The sequence below is a fragment of the Cyclopterus lumpus genome, chromosome 7, assembly GCF_009769545.1.
Source record: "Cyclopterus lumpus isolate fCycLum1 chromosome 7, fCycLum1.pri, whole genome shotgun sequence".
Classification (NCBI taxonomy): Eukaryota; Metazoa; Chordata; class Actinopteri; order Perciformes; family Cyclopteridae; genus Cyclopterus; species Cyclopterus lumpus.
The window spans coordinates 18,248,461-18,264,535 of NC_046972.1; the positions used below are offsets into that span (position 1 = coordinate 18,248,461).

The window sequence follows — 16,075 nt, forward strand, 5'->3', positions numbered from 1 at the left end:
AAAAGAAAAAGTGGGCGTTCTCGTATCACACGAGCCAATCAAAGTCACCCATCGAGTTCAACGATCCTGCCGTCGCCATCTTGGAACACGGCTGTCGCCATCTTGGCTTTGTTGCATTTGGTGAACGGAAGTTACCATATTTGGAATGTGGGGGAGTGACGTAGTGATAGCAGCAGCGATAAGCCAATCACAATAAGCCCGCCCTAAAGCGTACTCTATAAAGCGTGCTTTATGGTCAAATAAAAATAGTATGGCATGTCAAGTATTTTTTTTTAAAAGTAATAGTATGTCGAAAAAATTACTAAAAATTCATAGCATGTCGCAAAGTGTATACAAAAAGTAATGTCGAAAAAAGTTTTCAAAAGTTACAGTATGTCAAAAGAAAACAAAGTAATTAAAAAAGTATTAAGTCATGGAAAGGTCGTGAAAAAACATGACTGTCCCAAAGTCACCAAAGTTATTGGAGCAGCACAATCTTTTCAGTCAATAACCATGTGAAATCCAAATGAATAAACAACCCATCTTAGGCAGATAAGTTAAGCTACTACAAGGAATTTAATTTTGAGTTGACATTTGCATTCCAGTCTTCACCCAATGTCAGCTGGGATCGGCTCCAGCCCCTCTAGGACCCTGAACAGGATACGTGGTTACAGATAATGGATGGATTTGCGTACCTGTGGACAAAAGCAGTGGCATTTCATAGTACCAGACTCCTTTTAGGAAACTACATTTTGCTGCAGCAGGGTCTGACCGTCTGCCACGCTTCAGTGCTGGTTCTGTCATGCCAACCCTCCCTACAGTGGGTCCAGCAATACAACCTGGGTCTCAAGTTGCAAGGTGTCAGTTCTGGCAAACTGTGGGGACCGGCGGGGCAAAGCTGTTACCTGGCAAAGGAGGAGCCCCTGCTAATGGGCGCCGAGCTCTCCTCTCGCCAGAGCGTTCGGTTGGTGGAAGGCATTGGAGAATATAGATCTGGGTCAGGCCGGTTAGCTGGACGCTGCCGGAAACCCAGCTGGAGTTAGAGCTGAAGGAGTGAGTTCACATGGAAAATCAAAACCCAGTGGTACCAATAAAAAGCATCAAGAATAACCACCTAGCCAGTCTTGATTATAGTTAGGTACAGTAGGTCATAATCACGGCATCGGTGTTAAATTGAGACGGTTTCTTTAAACAGTTAAAAGTTCTTCACATTAAACATTTAAGAGTGGTTTAGAGGATAGTATTTGATAAAGTGCAACTTAACGAATATAAATGTGAGGAGAGTAAACTTAGAAGTAAAAAAAATGTTGACTCAACTTATTTTTTTTAAATACATAAGTGTCTGTAACATGACACAGTATGCAGGTGCATACTGACGATAGCATTGTCATGACAGGTGTTCTTGTATTACTTTGCACTCAACATTGACAATTTTAGAGTGACATGTCTGGAGCAGAGCAACTGTTGCCCTAAAAATGTACCAACCAGTTTGATAATGTCCAAGATGGCATCATGAAAAAAAAAAAAAACACAAGACAGGAAACAGTTAAGTCAAGTAAAAAAAACTTTTATTTCTGACATTTGTGAAATTATTTTTGTTTAATACTCTTCACCTTCTTCTTCCTCATCATCTCCTACACTGTCTGCGCCAACCTCCTCATAATCCTTCTCCAGGGCTGCCATGTCCTCTCTGGCCTCAGAGAACTCTCCCTCCTCCATACCTTCACCCACATACCAGTGAACAAAGGCACGCTTAGCGTACATCAGATCAAACTTGTGGTCAAGTCGAGCCCAGGCCTCTGCAATAGCAGTGGTGTTGCCTCAGCATGCACACAGCCCTCTGGACCTTGGCCAGGTCTCCACCAGGAACTACAGTGGGCGGCTGGTAGTTGATGCCAACCTTGAAACCAGTGGGGCACCAGTCCACGAACTGGATGGAGCGCTTGGTTTTGATGTTGGCAATGGCAGCATTCACATCTTTGGGTACCACGTCACCACGATACAAAAGGCAGCAAGCCATGTATTTACCATGGCGAGGGTCACATTTTACAATTGATTGGCTGGTTCAAAGCAGGAGTTGGTGATTTCTGACACCGTTAACTGCTCATGGCAAGCTTTCTCAGCTGAGATGACCGGGGCATAGGTGGCCAGAGGGAAGTGGATACGGGGATATGGCACCAAGTTGGTCTGGAACTCTGTCAGATCAACATTGAGGGCACCATCGAAACGAAGGGAAGCAGTGATGGAGGACACAATCTGACTGATCAACCTGTTCAGATTGCTGTAAGAGGGACGCTCAACATCAAGGTTCCTACGACAGATATCGAAGATGGCCTCGTTATCGACCATGAAGGCACAGTCAGAGTGATCTAGGGTGGTGTGGGTGGTCAGGATGGCGTTGTAGGGCTCCACCACAGCGGTGGACACCTGGGGAGCTGGGTAGATGGAGAACTCCAACTTGGACTTCTTGCCGTAGTCGACAGACAGACGCTCCATCAGCAGAGAGGTGAAACCAGAGCCGGTGCCACCGCCGAAGCTGTGGAAGACCAGGAAGCCCTGAAGGCCGGTGCACTGGTCCGACTGAGGGAAGAGAGGGAGAGACAGTGATTACACATGAGATAGCTATGTCATTTAATTAAATCTCTGAAATCGAAATTAGGAAACAGATCCCTCTTGATATGTTACCCACCAGTTTGCGGATCCTGTCCAGCACTATGTCGATGACCTCTTTGCCGATGGTGTAGTGTCCACGGGCGTAATTGTTGGCAGCATCCTCCTTACCAGTGATCAGCTGCTCAGGGTGGAACAGCTGGCGGTAAGTCCCACTGCGCACCTCATCTGAAGAGACAGTTTCAAATTAGAACTTATTGAGGGTTTAAATAATTGCCATTGAAATATGACATCTATATTAATGACACTTACCGATGACAGTGGGCTCCAGATCCACAAAAACTGCTCTGGGGACGTGCTTTCCGGCTCCAGTCTCACTGAAGAAGGTGTTGTAGGAATCGTCTCCTCCTCCGGAGGCCTTTCCACTGGGCATCTGTCCATCAGGCTGGATCCCATGTTCCAGACAGTAAAGTTCCCAGCAGGCATTGCCAATCTGGACCCCGGCCTGGCCGACGTGCACAGAGATACACTCACGCTGGAGGAAGACAACAATTTGTAACTTTTACATATTTCCTTGCATCTACATGTTTTATCAGATCCTTGTGTTCACCACATGTTGAAGACGGCTCAAATAGATGGATGGAGGTAGAAAAAGACCCTTTATAAAAAAAGCAACCAGATACCACAATATCGTGACCTAGTCATCTGACATACTATGCACATCTAATGAATGGATTTATTCATTAAAAGAAAAAGTTGTCGATTATCTACAAACAATCTCATCTTGAGAATACGTACAATCTAAAATGATGTCGCACCGATTTATCGGCCAGAATTCGGTGCGATCGGCCAATCTGCAAACCAGATGACGCAGGAGGCCGATGTGTGAATGTCGTGTCGCATCAATTTAGGGCCCGCCAAATACTGCCTTGGCTTTTTGTGGTCGGCCTCGGACAACAGTAACTAAAGAAGAAACCACCAGCTGGACACACTTCGGCATGAAGACAGGTGGTGCGCACCTCATGCATGTGGTTTGTTTACAAACGAAAAGTCGACCATGTGGAGGATCTTCTCCGTGAATGATCCGCGACGAGAACATACGATGACATGTTTAAAAGTTCAGTAATGAATATTCGTGCAGATAAATAGCTTAAATTTAACAAATCAATGGATGAAAGAAAATCATAAGAAAATGTCCCATCGTTCCACTCACCATGTTTCCTGACGCTGTGTCTAAAGAGGTTGAAATAAGAATAAAGTCGGAGATTAACTCTCACTGCTGCGTTTCAATGATTGCTGCGTGAGAAGCTTTCACGGAAGTCGTATTCTTCTTCTTTTTATAGGTTTTCTGGCGGATGGGATCCAACACATGGTGTATTACTGCCATCTACTGTATTGGAGGGTGGACCAAAGTGGCCCATCCCTTTCCAAAAAAACAAAAACAACGAAGTTGTATCAATTCGGTGCCCTAACTCCTTTTACTCAAACCTGTTTCTTTCAGATATTGTAGTACCTTTCCTGCCCCCAAGGTTAATGCATCTTTTAATTGTACTTCCTCTACTGCTCCAACAAAGCTGCTTAAAGACGTGTTGCCTTTAATTGGCACCTCTCTGTTGGATATTGTTAACGTGTCTTTGAAAATTACAAATGGCCTCCTAGTTGCATCAGATAAAGGACTCATCTCTGTACTTGTTTTGTTCGACCTTAGTACTGCGTTCGACACCATTGATCATGACATCCTATTACAGAGACTGGATCAGTCGATTGGCATTTCAGGTACCGCACTAAGTTGGTTTAAATCCTATTCATCAGATCAATCTCAATTTGTATTTGTAAACGATGAAGCTTTGATGACCACCAACGTTAGTCACAGAGTTCCACAAGGTTTTATGCTTGGACCGATCTTATTTAGCTTATATATGCTTCCTTTAGGCAACATTATCAGGAAACACTCCATACACTTTCATTGTTATGCAGATGATACTCAATTATATCTATCGATCAAGCCAGAAGAAACCAACCAGCTCGCTAAACTTCAAGCATGTCTTAAAGACATAAAAACATGAATGACCTGCAACTTCCTGATGTTAAACTCAGGTTATTTTACTCGACCCAGAACACACCAGAGATCAATTATCTGGTGATGTGGCCTCTGTAGATGGCATTGCCCTGGCATCCAACACCACCGTAAAGAATCTCTGCGTTATCTTTGATCAGGACTTGTCCTTTAACTCCCACGTAAAACAAATCTCAAGGACTGAATTGTTTCACCTATGTAACATTTCAGAAATCGGGCAAATCCTCTCTCAAAGCGATGCAGAAAAACTGGTTCACGCATTTGTTACGTCTAGACTAGATTACTGCAATTCCTTATTATCAGGCTGCTCTAAACGATTTCTTAAATCTTTCCAATTTATCCAGAATGCTGCAGCTCGTGTACTCACAAAAACTAAGAAAAGAGATCACATTACTCCTGTATTAGCTGCTCTGCACTGGCTCCCTGTAAAATCCAGAATCACATTTAAAATTCTTCTCCTCACCTACAAAGCCTTGATTGGTGACGCACCATCATATATTAAGGAGCTTGTAGTACCATATTGCCCCACTAGAGAGCTGCGCTCACTAAATGCAGGGCTATTTGTGGTTCCTAGAGTCCTAAAAAGTAGGATGGGAGCCAGAGCCTTCAGTTATCAAGCTCCTCTTTTATAGAACCAGCTTCCACTTTCAGTCCGGGGGGCAAACACAGTCACCTCATTTAAGAACAGACTTAAGACTTTCCTCTTTGATAGCACTTATAGTTAGAGCTGAATCAGGTTTGCCCTGGTCGAGCCCCTAGATATGTATATAGGCCTATGGCTGCTGGGGGACATTTTAGGATACACTGAGCTCCTCTCTCCTCTTCTCTCTCTCCTTCTGGACGAATTCACGTCTCTTCATTGCACATTACTAACTCTACTTCTTCCATGGAGTCTTTGTGCCTTCTCGCCTCACAGGGTCCATTTGACCTGGCTGTGTCTGGAGCCGGTCCTGGTTCCTGCCCCCTGACTACTCACCCTGCTTCCTGCATCCTGCATCCTGCCCCTGGCCTCCTTCCTCATTGGCCCTGCCTCCCTCTTTGTGCCTCCCGCCTAATGGGACAGCCTCCTGCCTCCGTGGCCTTACCTCCTGCCATGGCCCTGCTGATGCCCCTCCTCTCTACCTCCTTCTGTTTTACATGGATTGTGGAAATCTGGATCGTGGTCCATGCCTACTACTCATTATTCATCATTTCTGTCATATTCATTGGATGTGTTGTAACTCTGTAACGTTGTTCATTCTGTACACATGACATCTATTGCTTCTGTCCATATGGGGAGAGGGATCCTCCTCTGTTGCTCTCCTGAAGGTTTCTTCTTTTTTGGGGGGGAGTTTTTCCTGATCCAATGTGAGGTCCTGGGACAGGGATGTCGTATGTATACAAATCGTAAAGCTCTCTGAGGCAAATTTGTAATTTGTGATTTTGGGCTTTACAAAATAAACTGAATTGAATTGAATTGCCAGCTTCCTCTTCAACCGGTCTTGCTCAATTGTGAATCTCTGTCAATGACAAATGATATGCTGTACAGTTTCTGCTATTTTGTAGGGCTCACATAGTCCTGTTGTGTGTTTATTTATTATTTGCATTGTTTTGTTCAGCCTTGTGTCCAATACTCAGTCTGGTTAATATATTTTCTTCTGTTGTGCTTCTTCTGGATACCCTCCCGTTGTCAACTTCTTTCTGAATAGCATAAGGATGTCTTCCTGTGTCTCCAGCATCCCAACTGTGCTGCCATTCCTTAATGTTTCTTTTGATTATTGATTTAGTTTCTGCTTTGCTGTATAAAATGTCTGTCTTATACTGACATTCCAAGGCTTGCTTTGCTAATTTATCTGCTGTTTCATTTCCTTTTACCCCTCTATGTGGCGGCAACCACATGAATGATACCAAAATCCCCAAATGTTTAAGTCGGAACAGTGTTTCATAAGTCATTGATTAAATCCTGCCTGCTATGAGATGTGAAGGATTGTAATGACAATAATGCTGAACAAATTACCTTTCTGATCTGAACCTCCTCCACCCACTACAGTGCTGTTCAAAAGGCCAATGTCTCAACTGTATTTACACACCAACAGATGGTCTGATGTTCTCCGTTTAACCTCATAATGCAATGACTGGACAATACCGTACTCTTCCAATTCCTCTCATGCTTGTAATCATCCCCCAAATCTCTCCCGCAGGTGTTCATCTATCAATTGTGCTACAGCTAGCACTTTTTGCTTTCTGAATTTTTACATTTTATTTCATTTAAATGATTCCCTTAACTCTTGCTTGAATTGAATCTGGAAATGAAGAGTTTGTTAATAGATTAAAAGCATAAAGAATCACGTGGAAATAGCCAGTCTTCTCTTCGACCGTCTTGATTACTTACATAGATCATATTACGGCAGTAGTGTTGAATTGAGACAGTTTCTTAAAAAGTTAAGTTTAACTTAAAGTAAACCTTTAATAGTGGTTTAGATTTCAGTTTTAAAAAGTGATGAATATTTTTTTGATTTAGAACAGGTTAGATAACAAGGCCATTAGTATCTTTATCAGACAGGTACTAATACCTCGTCTTTATGAAGACCCAGTATTAGGAATGCAGCATCTTGAGACTTATAAATGAGTTGACATGAGTTACATGTCTGGAGCAGAGTAACCATTCCCTGAAACTTGTACAAACTAGTTTGATATTGACCAAGATGGCATCATGCTTTTGGCAATAGTGACAACTAGACACAAAAAAAACCAATCTGCATGCTATTAAAATGTTCTTCTGCCCTTTGGAAAGAGTGTAACAAAGAAAAGACAGTAAACTGTAGTCAAGTAACACACTTTATTTCTGACATTAATGAAATCACTTTGGTTTAATACTCTTCTCCTTCTTCCTCATCATCTCCTACACTGTCTGCTCCAACTTCTTCATAATCCTTCTCCAGAGCTGCCATGTCCTCTCTGGCCTCAGAGAACTCTCCCTCCTCCATACCTTCACCCACATACCAGTGAACAAAGGCACGCTTAGCGTACATCAGATCAAACTTGTGGTCAAGTCGAGCCCAGGCCTCTGCAATAGCAGTGGTGTTGCTCAGCATGCACACAGCCCTCTGGACCTTGGCCAGGTCTCCACCAGGAACTACAGTGGGCGGCTGGTAGTTGATGCCAACCTTGAAACCAGTGGGGCACCAGTCCACGAACTGGATGGAGCGCTTGGTTTTGATGTTGGCAATGGCAGCATTCACATCTTTGGGTACCACGTCACCACGATACAAAAGGCAGCAAGCCATGTATTTACCATGGCGAGGGTCACATTTTACAAATTGATTGGCTGGTTCAAAGCAGGAGTTGGTGATTTCTGACACCGTTAACTGCTCATGGCAAGCTTTCTCAGCTGAGATGACCGGGGCATAGGTGGCCAGAGGGAAGTGGATACGGGGATATGGCACCAAGTTGGTCTGGAACTCTGTCAGATCAACATTGAGGGCACCATCGAAACGAAGGGAAGCAGTGATGGAGGACACAATCTGACTGATCAACCTGTTCAGATTGCTGTAAGAGGGACGCTCAACATCAAGGTTCCTACGACAGATATCGAAGATGGCCTCGTTATCGACCATGAAGGCACAGTCAGAGTGATCTAGGGTGGTGTGGGTGGTCAGGATGGCGTTGTAGGGCTCCACCACAGCGGTGGACACCTGGGGAGCTGGGTAGATGGAGAACTCCAGCTTGGACTTCTTGCCGTAGTCGACAGACAGACGCTCCATCAGCAGAGAGGTGAAACCAGAGCCGGTGCCACCGCCGAAGCTGTGGAAGACCAGGAAGCCCTGAAGGCCGGTGCACTGGTCTGACTGAGGGAAGAGAGGGAGAGACAGTGATTACACATGAGATAGCTATGTCATTTAATTAAATCTCTGAAATCGAAATTAGGAAATAGATCCCTCTTGATATGTTACCCACCAGTTTGCGGATCCTGTCCAGCACTATGTCGATGACCTCTTTGCCGATGGTGTAGTGTCCACGGGCGTAATTGTTGGCAGCATCCTCCTTACCAGTGATCAGCTGCTCAGGGTGGAACAGCTGGCGGTAAGTCCCACTGCGCACCTCATCTGAAGACAGTTTCAAATCAGAACTTGAGGGTTTGACTTAAATAAATAATTGCCATTGAGATACAACATTTATATTAATGACACTAACCGATGACAGTGGGCTCCAGATCCACAAAAACTGCTCTGGGGACGTGCTTTCCGGCTCCAGTCTCACTGAAGAAGGTGTTGTAGGAATCGTCTCCTCCTCCGGAGGTCTTTCCGCTGGGCATCTGCCCGTCCGGCTGGATCCCATGTTCCAGACAGTAAAGTTCCCAGCAGGCATTGCCAATCTGGACCCCGGCCTGGCCGACGTGCACAGAGATACACTCACGCTGGAGGAAAACAACAATTTGGAAATTTTTACCATTACATATTTCCTTGCAGCTACATGTTTTATCAGATCCTTGTGTTCACCACATGTTGAAGACAGCTCAAAAAGATGGATGGAGGTATAAAAAGACTCTTTATAAAAAAAGGAACCAGATACCCCAACATCGTGACAGTCATCTGACATATGCACATTTAATGAGATGATAAAAAAAATGGATAAAAAATAAAAATAAAAAAAATAGATGATTATCTACAAACAATCTCATCTTGAGAATACGTACAATCTAAAATGATGTCGCACCGATTTATCGGCCAGAATTCGGTGCGATCGGCCAATCTGCAAACCAGATGACGCAGGAGGCCGATGTGTGAATGTCGTGTCGCATCAATTTAGGGCCCGCCAAATACTGCCTTGGCTTTTTGTGGTCGGCCTCGGACAACAGTAACTAAAGAAGAAACCACCAGCTGGACACACTTCGGCATGAAGACAGGTGGTGCGCACCTCATGCATGTGGTTTGTTTACAAACGAAAAGTCGACCATGTGGAGGATCTTCTCCGTGAATGATCCGCGACGAGAACATACGATGACATGTTTAAAAGTTCAGTAATGAATATTCGTGCAGATAAATAGCTTAAATTTAACAAATCAATGGATGAAAGAAAATCATAAGAAAATGTCCCATCGTTCCACTCACCATGTTTCCTGACGCTGTGTCTAAAGAGGTTGAAATAAGAATAAAGTCGGAGATTAACTCTCACTGCTGCGTTTCAATGATTGCTGCGTGAGAAGCTTTCACGGAAGTCGTATTCTTCTTCTTTTTATAGGTTTTCTGGCGGATGGGATCCAACACATGGTGTATTACTGCCATCTACTGTATTGGAGGGTGGACCAAAGTGGCCCATCCCTTTCCAAAAAAACAAAACAACGAAGTTGTATCAATTCGGTGCCCTAAATCCTTTTACTCGAACCTGTTTCTTCCAGTTTTACATTTCAGAACTATCTGAATCTGCTCATTCCATGTTAATCATCGATACACACACCCAGAAACCTAAAAACGTTAACTTGTTCAATCTTTGGCCCATACATCTTTATCTCAGTATCCACTCTTCTCTTTCTAGTAAACCAGATTGTTTTAGTTTTTCCAACATAAAACTTGAATCCCCATGCATGAGACCATCTTTCTATCTCGTTCACAGCCTCTTGTACTTTCCCTTTAATATGGGTTATGTTCTTCCCCCTCTTCCACAATGCTTCATCATCAGCAAATAGGGATCGTCCAATATCCCCTGAACTCGAAGGAACACATAATTTATCATGGTGGAGAACTATATTGGACTAATTACACTACCCTGAGGTGTATCATTCTCCACCGGGTATCTTCTCGATAGTGCTTTCCCAATTCTGACTTGGATAAATCTGTCAAGTAAAAAGTCTTTAATCCAATTATATACTCTGCCCCCTATTCCCATCATATTTAATTAAATCAACAACCCCTCCTTCCAAACCATATCATATGCCTTCTCCACATAAAAAAACACAGCCATCACTGACTAAATATTTACCTGGGCTTTTTTAAATTTCTGTCTCTAAACAAATAATTGGGTCTAGTTCCTCTACCTTTCCAAATTCCACTTTGATGAGGTGTTATCATACCCCTGGACTCCATTAAAAAAGTGAATCTGTCTGTTATCATTCTATCCATAATTTTACTTACATGAGATGTTAGTGCTATGGGTCTATAATATGTTGGGTTTGATGAGTCATTGTCTGGTTTCCTGATTGGGATAATCCCAGCTTCTTTCCATGAACTAGGCAGTCTCCCCTCTTCCCAAACTTTATTATAAAACAATAACAATGTCCTCATTGCTAACACACCAAAATGCTTCAGCATTATATAACATATTTCATCCTTCCCTGGCAATGTCAATCTGTCTCTTTCCATCGCTTTTTTAAACTCTTCTAAAGTAAATGGGGTACCAATTGGACTGTTAGTATTGTGTCTTCTTTCCAGAATACCAGGATGACCTGATTGTGTACTTTCCCTTCCTCTCTTTCCTTCTGCTGTCAGGATGGCAGAGGTGTGGATTTCTGTTAACGCTTTTGCCATCATCTCTGCCCTCACCCCATCTGATGCTGCTGTTTCTGCCCCTTTCTTTAATACTGGCTACTGCTGTACTCTTCTAATCCTCCCCAAAATTGCTCCAACAGGTGTTGATCTCCCAATTCTGCTACAGTAATTCCGCCAAATGTAACCTTTTTGCTTCCCGAATGATTCCCCGAACGCTTGTCTGTATTGTATTAAATTCTGGAAATGTTGTGATCTTTTGAATAGCTTAAAATCATAAATAATAACCATCTGGAAATAGCCAGTCTTCTCTTCGACGGTCTTAATTACTTACGTAGGTCATATTACGGCATCAGTGTTAAATTGAGACAGTTTCTTAAACAGTCAAAAGTTCCTTAAGTAACTTAAAGTAAACATTTAATAGTGGTTTGGATTACACAGTTTTAAAAAGTGATGAATATTGTTTTTGATTGAGAAGAACAGGTTAGATAACATGGCCATTAGTATCTTCATTAGACAGGTACTAATACCTCGTCTTTATAAATACCCGATAATGCAGCATCTTTGGACTTGAACTAAATGACTTGAGGTCACATGTCTGGAGCAGAGTAACTGTTAGTGGTGGCTGGTGGAATTTTTTGTGGTAGGGCCATCCAATCAATTTCAGCAAACATCCCAGTATGATTCAATGCAAAAAAAAGTATCAAACACGCATTTCTACTTTGTAATTAAATATTTAACATTTATTCAAACACTGACATAAGGACATCTTATTCATACAATTCAGTATATTTATATGATATATATATATATATCATATTAATATTCAGTATAATATGTATAAATACAATATAAATATCATAAATGCATTATAAAATATAAATATTGTATAATATAAAGCACATATATTAAATCTAATAAGACATGTTTGTATATTAAGATGCCCCTATGAACCTTGTTAGGGTTTGGGTCTGTTCTTCACCGCAATCCTGTGTCCTTCGTACAGCTGGTAGCGATGTTCATTTTGCTCAATATGGCTGCTTGACGGAGTTATCCGCGTGTCCCGGTTTTCTCGTATTTTAGTTTTTCCGACTAGTGCTTCATGTCCCTTACTTCCGTATCTGTCCATGCTGCATGTGTCCCCGTTGATTTATAAATAAAAAAATATGGCATTAGCACGACAGCATTTAGCTAGCCAAACCTTCCTGCTGTACCAGCCTCTACAGAAGCTTCATGAGCAGGTTTCCCTTTCAACCAGTTTTTCTTATTAAGTCTGGTTGTTCTGGGCCCAGTTGTTTTACCACCAAAGTTCTCTCAAGCGGGTCTTGAAGAGATTTTACCAGGTCGGTCTTCTTGGAAGAGAAGTGCTCGAGCTCACCATTGTCATGTCCTTAAAAAAAGAGCACCTGATGAGAACACGCAGCTTTTGGCCAAACGACTTTAGCCCCAAGCTGAAGCCATTTAAGGATGCCGATTGGCTAAATTGTATCTCACTCATTTATCTTTAATCAGTAATTAGCTAAACTGCTTCTTAGACCAGTGTCTTTTGGGCCAAATCAATTTGGCCCCAGCGCAGCCGAGACATGCAGAGGGGCTGTTCAGGAAAAGCATACATTTTGTGTAGATATCCTATTTAACAAATATTACTGGATATAAGGCATATTTCCAAAATCCAAATGTTGACAATATAATTTTGTATACTTTTACATTTTTTTATTGACTCAGGTGGGGCCAGGCCCCGTGGCCATCCAGTGGCCACTGTTCCCCGAAACTTGAACTAGTTTAATGACCAAGATGGCATCACGCTTTTAGCAATAGTGACAACTACAGACCCATAAAAACAATCTGCACTGTATTAAAATGTCCAACAAACCATCTAACCTTTGGAAGAAGTGTATAAAAGACAGTAATCTAGTGGTCACGTAACAAACTTTATTTTTGACGTTAATGAAAACACTTTGGTTTAATACTCTTCTCCCTCATCGTTTCCTAGAGTATCAGCTCCAACCTCCTCATAATCCTTCTCCAGAGCTGCCATGTCCTCTCTGGCCTCAGAGAACTCTCCCTCCTCCATACCTTCACCCACATACCAGTGAACAAAGGCACGCTTAGCGTACATCAGATCAAACTTGTGGTCAAGTCGAGCCCAGGCCTCTGCAATAGCAGTGGTGTTGCTCAGCATGCACACAGCCCTCTGGACCTTGGCCAGGTCTCCACCAGGGACTACAGTGGGCGGCTGGTAGTTGATGCCAACCTTGAAACCAGTGGGGCACCAGTCCACGAACTGGATGGAGCGCTTGGTTTTGATGGTGGCAATGGCAGCATTTACATCTTTGGGCACCACGTCACCACGATACAAAAGGCAGCAGGCCATGTATTTACCGTGGCGAGGGTCACATTTTACAAATTGATTGTCTGGTTCAAAGCAGGAGTTGGTGATTTCTGACACCGTTAACTGCTCATGATAAGCTTTCTCAGCTGAGATGACGGGGGCATAGGTGGCCAGAGGGAAGTGGATACGGGGATATGGCACCAAGTTGGTCTGGAACTCTGTCAGATCAACATTGAGGGCGCCATCGAAACGAAGGGAAGCAGTGATGGAGGACACAATCTGACTGATCAACCTGTTCAGGTTGGTGTAAGAGGGACGCTCGATATCAAGGTTCCTACGGCAGATATCAAAGATGGCCTCGTTATCGACCATGAAGGCACAGTCAGAATGTTCAAGGGTGGTGTGGGTGGTCAGGATGGCGTTGTAGGGCTCCACCACAGCGGTGGACACCTGGGGAGCTGGGTAGATGGAGAACTCCAGCTTGGACTTCTTGCCGTAGTCGACAGACAGACGCTCCATCAGCAGAGAGGTGAAACCAGAGCCGGTGCCACCGCCGAAGCTGTGGAAGACCAGGAAGCCCTGAAGGCCGGTGCACTGGTCTGACTGAGGGAAGAGAGGGAGAGACAGTGATTTCATACGAGTTTAATAAGATATGGCCAAAATCTTCTACCCCAATGTAGGTAGTTTCATATCTCAATAATGGTATAGCATAGCGGGTATTTCAATGTATCAATACATATCAGTGGTATAGACTCCATTACCTCAATTATTATACAATTTCCCCCCATTTTTATGCTGTATACACAATTAACAGTACTGGGCTGGAGGCAGAAATCTGATATCTAAAAACATGGACAAATTAGCAATAAGTCAGCAAATGTTTTGTACCCAGTCCTTTCCTGATTGACTCTTTAGGATTACATTGTTGGAACTTCTCCAGCTTTTAATCTACCCACCAGTTTGCGGATCCTGTCCAGCACCAGTTCGATGATCTCTTTACCGATGGTGTTGTGTCCACGGGCGTAATTGTTGGCAGCATCCTCCTTACCAGTGATCAGCTGCTCAGGGTGGAACAGCTGGCGGTAAGTCCCACTGCGCATCTCACCTGAAGAGACAGTTTCATATCAGAACTTATTGAGTGTTTGACTTCATTAAATAATTGACATTGAGATATGACATCTATATTAATGACCGTTTACCGATGACAGTGGGCTCCAGATCCACAAAAACTGCTCTGGGGACGTGTTTTCCGGCTCCAGTCTCACTGAAGAAGGTGTTGTAGGAATCGTCTCCTCCTCCGGAGGTCTTTCCACTGGGCATCTGCCCGTCCGGCTGGATCCCATGTTCCAGACAGTAAAGTTCCCAGCAGGCATTGCCAATCTGGACCCCGGCCTGGCCAACGTGCACAGAGATACACTCACGCTGGAGGAAAACAACAATTTGTAACTTACCATTAAATATGTCCTTGCATCTACATGTTTTAACCGTGTTTAATTAGATCCTTGTGTTCACCACATGTTAAAGACCGCTCAAAAAAGGAAAATGGATGGAGGTAGAAAAAGACCCTTTATAAAAAAGGGAACCAGATACCACAACATCGTGACCTAGTCATTGGAGATATAATGCACATTTAATAAATCCATTCATTAGAAAAACTTGATCTATAATCTCATTTTGAGAATACGTATAATATAAAATAGGGTTGCACCGATTTATCGGCCAGAATTCGGTGCCATCGGCCAATCTGCAAAGGAGGCCGATGTGTGAATGTCGTGTCGCATCAATTTAGGGCCCGCCAAATACTGCCTTGGTTTTTTGTGGTCGGCCTCGGACAACAGAACATACAATGACATTTAAAATTTTAAAAGTTCAGTAATGAACATTAGTGCAGATAAATACCTTAAATTGAACAAATCAATGGATGAAAGCAAATCATAAGAAAACGTCCCATCGTTCCACTCACCATGTTTCCTGACGCTGTGTCTAAAGAGGTCGAAATAAGAATAAAGACGGAGATTAACTCTCACTGCTGCATTTCAACGATTGCTGCATGAGAAGCTTTCACAGACATATGCTCTGTGAGGCAATTTATACTTGCCTTCCTGGAGGAACAGTTTAATATGATTGGCCGAGAGTCACAAGTGTTTCTTTATTGGTTAACCACTCTCCACAGGTGTTACTGATAGTTTAGGCATGTTTTCCATAGCATTATTCCTAATTTCTCAAAATGGTACTAAATGAACAAAACTATGGCCATTAAAATTATATACTAAGATTATAATTATTGATGCATTTATGTGTTCATTACTTAAAACCACACAATCTAAATTATTCAGTCATTCAGTTTATTTTGTTTCCATACTATTAAGAACATTTGAATACAATGTAGAAGTGATTTACACAATGCGAAAGTGAACATTTAGATATTGTAACATTAAAATACATTTAAAGTCCCAAAAGTATAATCATACTAATTATACAGAATGAGACATTTTAGAATACAATATGTATACTATTGATATTTGATTGGAATGAGGGATGCATCCATTTGTTCACGTTGCAACTGGTCCTGTTAATTGTTTGCTATACATAAGCCTTTTGAAGCACTTGATGAAA

At 42.7% G+C, this 16,075-nt stretch overlaps 2 protein-coding genes and 1 pseudogene across 3 annotated transcripts; all 3 read right to left on the minus strand.

Annotated features, from left to right (window-relative positions):
* Positions 1-1,530: 1,530 nt before the first annotated feature.
* Positions 1,531-3,912, minus strand: LOC117733117 (annotated as a pseudogene).
* Positions 3,913-7,470: 3,558 nt separating this feature from the next.
* Positions 7,471-9,893, minus strand: LOC117733122 (tubulin alpha chain-like). Its single transcript, XM_034536515.1, has 4 exons — positions 9,757-9,893; positions 8,840-9,062; positions 8,603-8,751; positions 7,471-8,493 (listed from the first exon to the last, which is right to left on the minus strand). The coding sequence occupies exons 1-4, from the start codon at positions 9,757-9,759 to the stop codon at positions 7,516-7,518; spliced, it is 1,353 nt and encodes a 450-aa protein (XP_034392406.1). The 5' UTR covers positions 9,760-9,893; the 3' UTR covers positions 7,471-7,515.
* Positions 9,894-13,090: 3,197 nt separating this feature from the next.
* LOC117733123 (tubulin alpha-1C chain-like) lies at positions 13,091-15,512 on the minus strand. 2 transcript variants are annotated; one of them, XM_034536516.1, is made up of 4 exons: positions 15,423-15,512; positions 14,659-14,881; positions 14,416-14,564; positions 13,091-14,062 (listed from the first exon to the last, which is right to left on the minus strand). In XM_034536516.1, the coding sequence occupies exons 1-4, from the start codon at positions 15,423-15,425 to the stop codon at positions 13,091-13,093; spliced, it is 1,347 nt and encodes a 448-aa protein (XP_034392407.1). In that variant the 5' UTR covers positions 15,426-15,512. The 2 variants fall into 2 exon arrangements, with proteins under 2 accessions (XP_034392407.1, XP_034392408.1); XM_034536517.1 differs by having other exon boundaries at positions 14,659-14,851; positions 15,423-15,440.
* Between the last annotated feature and the right edge of the window lie 563 nt (positions 15,513-16,075).